The 7,265-nt window shown below is 38.1% G+C and overlaps 1 protein-coding gene across 3 annotated transcripts in view; it reads right to left on the reverse strand.

Moving 5' to 3' along the window:
* SPOCK3 (SPARC/osteonectin, cwcv and kazal like domains proteoglycan 3) overlaps nt 1-7,265 on the reverse strand; it is a 337,202-nt gene that overhangs the window by 50,867 nt on the left and 279,070 nt on the right. For all 3 annotated transcript variants that reach the window (XM_019534588.1, XM_019534589.1, XM_019534590.1), the window contains one exon: nt 3,236-3,355. In XM_019534588.1, coding sequence (XP_019390133.1) covers nt 3,236-3,355 — 120 coding nt within the window. The remainder of the gene's footprint in view (nt 1-3,235; nt 3,356-7,265) is intronic.

The following is a 7,265-nucleotide window of genomic DNA, read 5'->3' on the forward strand; positions in this document are numbered from 1 at the left end:
TCCTGGTGTTATACTCCTAAATATATGAGGTCCCAGGGGCAAACCCTCCAAAGGCATAATCAGGTTTGCAGGAAGCTTTTTTTTCAATTGTGGGTTCTTAGTTATTCAATGAACTCCATGCAAAAATCAATCAGACATGGTGTCAGACAAACTTTGGGACAGTGTATGGCTTTATTGGTTTAATCATATGTTTAAAGGATTGATGGCCAAACAGACAGTTTTGTAAGGTTATTTGGTTAATTATATGTTTTTAAAGAGACTAGTGTTTTCATATTTGTCCTCTTTAATTATTTTGTGGTAGGAAAGAAATAAGAACCAGTCATGCTGTAAACTCATAAATGATTTTTTTTTAGATAAAAATGAACTCCCCCCACCTCCCAAGCTTAATAAAAATATATATGGTTTCTATATAGGGAGTCTCTGCTGTTTTGAGCTATTCAAGGAATGAAAGAAGCTGAAAGTGTGACAGGATGTCAGTGAGAATGTAAACAGGTGGAAATTAGGAAAACAAAGGGTAGGGAAGGGATCGGGGAAACGGGGAAATCATGTCAAAGGTAAGCGAGGGAGACTCTACTGTAGTTGAATTCTTCAAGGTAAAAAAGTGGCTGTGAAAAAGTAAACAGCTAGAAATTAGGAAGATAAAGGAGGGAAGGGGAGGAAGAGGGGGAAAGAAAAGTGCAGGCACCTAGTGAATCAGATGTCAGGTAGGTTGTAATGCATCATAAATCCATGTCTATATTAGGTCCATGATTTTTTGTATCTGATAGAATTAAGAAGTGAAGTACATAGGTTCATTTATGAAAAGTGTTTTGTAAATTCCCATTGAGGATTAGAAATGAGAGATCAGCGAGGGAGTGATTGTCTTGTGAGAAGTGTGCACCCCACACGTTAATTGGATATTTTTGTCTTTGATGGATTTTTGGTGTGCGTTCATTCCCATCCACAGTTGTTGTTTGGTCTCTCCTACGTAAGTTCCATCAGGGCATCTGGTGCACTGGATGAGATGTATTACATTTCTGGAGGTGCAGGTATAAGATGCAGTAGTGGTGAAGGTTCTGTTCTGGGATGTGGTTATAGTAGGAGTGGTAGAGATGTGTTGGCAGGTTTTGCATTTCTTGTCCTGCCATGGTCTGGATGCATTAGGTGTGGTTTGAGTCGTATGGAGTTTGCTTCTGGTGATGAGGTTAGCAAGGTGTGGTGCTTGTTTAAAGGCTAGGTATTTCTGGAAAGATCTCTTCAAGAATTGGGTCTTCTTTTAGTATGGGTTGCAATTGTTTGAGGATTTTCCACGTAGGTTCCAGGGAAGGGTGATATGTCATAACTGATGCGATTCATGGGGATTTTCTTTTTGTACTACAGCAAACCTTTGAATGGTATCTGGTATGCCTGTATGAAGTGGTAAGTATTTGCTTTGTATTTGGATTTGGCTAACTTGGAGGACAGTGATTCGATTTGGAGATTCGAATTACTGTCCTGATTTGATTTGGCTGAATCAGATCTGGAAGTTTTGGTGTCACTTTGGATATTTGGCCATAGACTAAACAGGCTAGCACAGCTGCCTCCAGCTGGTAAGTCTGTTGTGGGGGGTGGGGGAGGATTAGGTCTGGGGCTGGGACAAGCTGCCAAGCCAGGGCAGGAGCGAGTGTTACTTGGGAAGGTGGGGAGAGTGGTATGGGATGTGGGCACAGCAGCACTCTGAGCGAGGGGGTCTGCCCTGCTGCCACTTGCCCAGCTGTTCTGGGGGGGAAGGGTGAGGGAAGTGCAATGCAGGTGTGGCTTGCTCCAGGCAGAAGGGGGAAAGCAGCAGCAGGGCATAGCCCCTGCTCCCAACGCTGCCATGCCCACATCCCCCCACCCTTCCCTCAACCCCAACAGACTTACCAGCTGGAAGCAGCTGTGTCACATGCCGGTTTAGTTTATGGCCGAATCACCAAATTGATTTAGATGCTTCCAATTGATTCAGAGCTTTAAATAGGTCTCTTGATTCAATTAGGATTTGGAGATTCAGTCTCCGAATCAGGCCGAATTTCCTACGAATCAAATTGGCTTCCAAAGCTTCGCGCAGTCCTAGTATCTGGATGGCTCTTTCAAAAATAAAATTTCTCTCTCTTGCGGTGTGACCGTGCTGGGTGAAGACCCTTTTCAGATTTGTAAGGTGCTGATTTTTTTTAAAATTCTTTTTTAATATATTATGTTCTCATAATGTTATTGTTATTTTACCTTGAAAAATCACTTTCAGAAATACCATTTCCAATTACATGAAAATAAATGGAATTATTTTTGTTAGGGAAAATGTGTATAATGTAAAAACAATAATCAAACAAAGGTAAAAATGTGACTACTTTAAAATACTAACAATGGAGGAACAAAAAGCAGTCAGTGGTGGGTAAGATCCATAAAACATATACAGGAGGAATTCATAGAGAGTTTGCTCTTCATATTAATGAAGGTAGAGGTTTAATGCTTACAAAATATAATCTGACTCTGGTCCACAGCAGGACATTATTCTTGAGAGAACTGCTGCCTGCTATAATTGCTGTTTTAAACAAAATCCTAAAATAATTACATAATTTGAAATTTTACTGTTTTACTACAACAAGAAATCTCTTTACATTTTTAAGGTAGTTCAAAACGAAATGGGCCCCATACTGTTTCCACTTCATTAGTACTTCTGACTCTTTTCCTGTTTTGGAGAATATCCTTGAAAAATTCCTTTTTTCTTACTCATTCCTTTTCCCTATATTCTTTTGTATCAACAACCACTATGAAACCCACTAGTGGTGACAACCACTGGTAATTACAAACTTCTTTGCATCAATGTATTCCAATGTGGACTAGTTGCTCAGAACCCCTCATTTGTTTTTTTCTGAAACACTTCCTCACAGGGTTACTAATTATCAGGCTTTATGAAACCATTTCTACTGTGTTACTATTCTAATTCAAACCTAGAGCTAAATAGCAGCTTTATGAATAATAGCTTCCACATAGTCTCTCACTAGACAAAGTTCTGCCAAAAAACTCTTAAAGATTATCAAGTGAATGCTGAAAGTTGATATTAAAACATATTTCTACTTCCTGAAACACATTTAGATAACAAAATGAATCCCTTAAAGTAATAAATTAATGTTTCCTTGCTTTTGCTTCATAAAACATAGCTTTGAGATCACTGGAATAATTGAAGTCTTAATAAAGCAAAAACAAAGTGCAGGAAAGTATCAAAGTAAAAAACTCTTACTGCTTCTTTCAGGCCTTTGTACAATTCTGGTTTTCTTGTTCTGGATTCCGCTTTCATGAAGTGCCTTAAACCAGTCTCGCAATCTATTTGCAACTTCTCTAAATTCCAGATCACTGCACACTGAAAAACAAGCAAACAAATGTGAGATTTTTATTACTTGTATTTCCTGTATAAGTGATACCTTTCAAATGATGTTAAAAAGTGAAAAAAAGAGAAATATAGTCTCCGTTTTTCCTCCTAATAGGAGTTCAGTCTTTCAATACTCAATTGCAGTCTTAAAACATAACTTTAATTAGTATAGGTAATATATAAATAATTTTCCAGTATATCTTTCATCTGTATGGTGTTGTTCATCTAGAAGATACTAGAACACTTTATAAGCTATTCTAGCTACATATAATATACATATCCACACAGAAGCACTCCATTTACTGTGGAAATATACTAATTTCTAACTTAAAACAGGGCAGCTACTTCATAGCACTTGCTTTAGGTCAACAAGTGAAGGGCAATTTCAAATCTAAATGAAACAGTAGGTGGGAACTGGAGTAAACAGAGTAAAATAACCTAAACTGGCTATTAGCTAATATACTTAGGAAAGGTGTGATGGGATTTTTATGAATAAGTGTCTAAAGAAATTGACATATAAACAATGGGCCAAGACTTCATTGCACATCAGTTGTTCCAAGGTAACAAGGTTCCATGTTTATCTTTACTTCATAACAAATGGAAGCTAACCTGCAGCAATTTACCCTTTTCCATTGAGGGCTAAGCTACTGCATTTCAGCTTCTACTTTCCATGGGAAGGAGAAAGCACATGGACAGTTGATACACTCCATTTCCTGGATCCATTACTCTAACACACTGATGTCAGTAGACTCCAAAAGAGGACACCTATAACCTTCCACACCTCTTCCACACAAAGTAGATGTTATGCTTGGGGCCAAGAGAAGCAGCAGCATGCATATAAGGGGCATGTCTACACATTCATTAATACATTTTAGGTAGTGCTTGCAGATGTGGAGGGAGGCTGCTGTGGAGGGAGTGCATCACAGCAGACTTGATTAATCATGTCTGCCGGAGCGTGCTAATTAGCATGTTCCAGCAGCCTCCATGTCTCATGCATCCATGTCCCTGCACTTCAGAATAGTAGCAGGGGGCACTTTAACTAAAGCTTGTTTGACAAGCTTTAGTAAAAGCACCCCTGCCCCCATTTTGAAGCACGGGAAATCTGATACACAATTTGTGGGTGCTTTAGAGCAGCCACACCCCTACTCTGAAGCACATGTAAAAATGCCCACTACTGTGAGGTACTAGAAAAAAGCGCGTTAGCCTATTTTCATGTGCATTAACTAAAGAGCATGTTTTTTTGTGATGCTTAAATATGCATTAAAATAAGTTAATGCATTTTAAGGCATATGTGTAGTCATGCCCATGGTTAACATGCTGTTTATTACAGGCCCAACAAGGGACAACTCATGCAGAGACAGGGGCTCATATAGCAGGCGTGCGGGGCCCCGGGGTCAGTGCCCAGCGACCCCGGTGAGGGGCGGCTGGCCCGAGCCAAGGCAGCAATAGTGCAGCAGGAATCAAGGTTCAAAATAGTTCAAAATAGTTATGGGAAACACAGATGCCTCTGTTCTAGCCTCTGATTAGGATGCACCAGTGGGCCCTTTCCTGCCCAGAGCTAATACCATAACCCCATAATATGACATTTTAAGTTAGTATTGACTCAATGGAAAGATAGTTGTTTATAAAAATCAACAAGCAGTATTCCAAATGCATGAACTTGTTGGTTTCTACCTAATTACTACCTAAGCTCAGAACTGTTTTACCTTCTGAAGTCTCACAACCCAAGGTAGCATAGCTTCAGGCTAAAGCTGATGTTCATTTGCTGTATATAAGCCTCTAGTTTTATTTGCATTTGGCACATGCTGTTGTAATGCATGAGACTTACTGGTAATATGTTGTGTACATTGTATTTATCTGAATGGCAGCTTGGAACTTGTTCTTTTGATTTTAAAGTAAAACTGAAGTGAATCAGTGTGCCAGTAAAGGAAAACCCCTGATACAATTGACAGTATTTGTATATTTGCTGTTTATTCATTCTTTGCTCAGAGCATCGCTCTTCAAACTTTGATACTTCTTGTCAATAATGTCTATATGGAATTTGTGCACGCATTAGTATATATCAAAAAACAACCACTTGAATTTCTTCTAAAAACATGTTTTGTGCTCTCTTCCTGTGAACCTTACACAGACTTATTATTCTTCCTCCCATGTAATTTAGTACACAAATGGAATCAATACCAGTATTGGTCTGTTGGTGATTAAGCTCAAAAACATCAGATACTAATAACAGGTTGAAAATGCCCTTCCCAACTTGGATAAATTAAATACGTTGGATATTGTTAGTTAAGATTGCAACATGATGGCACTTTGCTTTTACCAATCCCAGAGCTGGCAATAATCTAGTATGAGCAGCTAGGCATCTATTGGACAGAAAATCCAGGTACTTTGTGCGGTGTGACTAGACAAATACCATGGAGTGTTTCTTTTTCACCACTGGCTGGGTGTGGATCAGAGAAAGATTGAGAGATTAGGAATCAAAGTGTTTCTCTGGTGGAAGATGCCATCTGTCATCAAGTATTGGGAATGAAGATGTTACTTTTTTATAGCTCTTGTTCTTTTTAATTTGGTTAGGTGTCTAGATAACATGGACTCCCTTCATTCTTTGGATCTCTCATATACTCAGTATTTTGAAAGCCTATACCTTCTTTCATTTTTAAACAAGGTCTTATATAAAAATTAAGTGTCAACTTTGATCAATATGGTATCAACAATGATTGTGGTGGGTATGGTCAGGCATAACAGTTACACCAGTATTAAGGTATGCTGGTATAAGCTGTTCTGATATAATTTTCCCCTTCTGTGCAGCAGAAGTAAAGCTCAATCTTCTATCTGTTTTATTTAGGTTTAAAGTTACAGAAACTTTGCTCACTTACATTGGCATAGGGGAGTATAGATGTGAAAATTAAATAAGAGCTGATACATGCTACTAAGTGGCAAGTTTCCCCTCCCCTTTTGAAGTTATATCTATCTATAGGCAGCAACTCCAAAATGAATTTAAGCTACATGGATTCCAAGGGCACGTCCCAAGCTAGAAAAACACTTGCATGGAACATGAACAAATCCTCTGCCATCATAGATGCAGAATCTTAAGCACAGGGGAAGGAAGACAATGATAACATCTACCATCCACATTAGATTATCTCATGTCAGTGGGGCTCTTATTCTTTTAAATTTTTGTTGCTGTCCATTGTTGGAGGCAGTATGACATAGTGTGATAGCTCCTGAATAATATGATTTGATGAGATGCAGTTTAAAGATCATTTTCAGGGGCTGGGTTTCTGATCATGAATTAAGGCAAATGCCTCAAAGTTTACAGAATACAAAATAACTAAACTTTTTTCCAAACTTTGTTGTTTCATGTTTACACTTTAAATGATAATTTGATTCCAAAACAGAGAAAGAGAATGAAAAAATTATCATTTTTCGCTGTCGCTAATTTTAATGATTTGGATTACTTTAGGATGGGAATAGATCATCATCTTCAAAAATCAAGGCAATGCAAAACAACCTGATTACAAACTGTCAATTGCTTTTTTAATGCCCCATAGCTACTCAAGTGGTTGAGTCAGCTCTTAAGCATGGCAGGTAATTACATTTACAGTATTATCAATTTAAATGCACAGTGCATATTTGGTTTGTGACACACCTCTGATATGTCAAGTAAAAGCAGATGTCTTTTATATGTGAAATTTACTAGATAGATACAGCTTACCTTTACTAATGCACTGTTAATGCAATGTGGTCTACATTTCCCAGCAAAGATGTAAAACAGAGAGCTATAAAGAAATCCTGCACTTCAATACTAAACTCAAGTATTTTTACAAATAATGTACCGTTCATTTACGAGCATGTTAGCAAGTAATTTAAACAATAGAAATTGTTAGCAAATCTAAATTTT

This window comes from Crocodylus porosus, unplaced genomic scaffold, assembly GCF_001723895.1.
Source record: "Crocodylus porosus isolate Cpor-Errol unplaced genomic scaffold, CroPor_comp1, whole genome shotgun sequence".
NCBI lineage: Eukaryota > Metazoa > Chordata > Crocodylia > Crocodylidae > Crocodylus > Crocodylus porosus.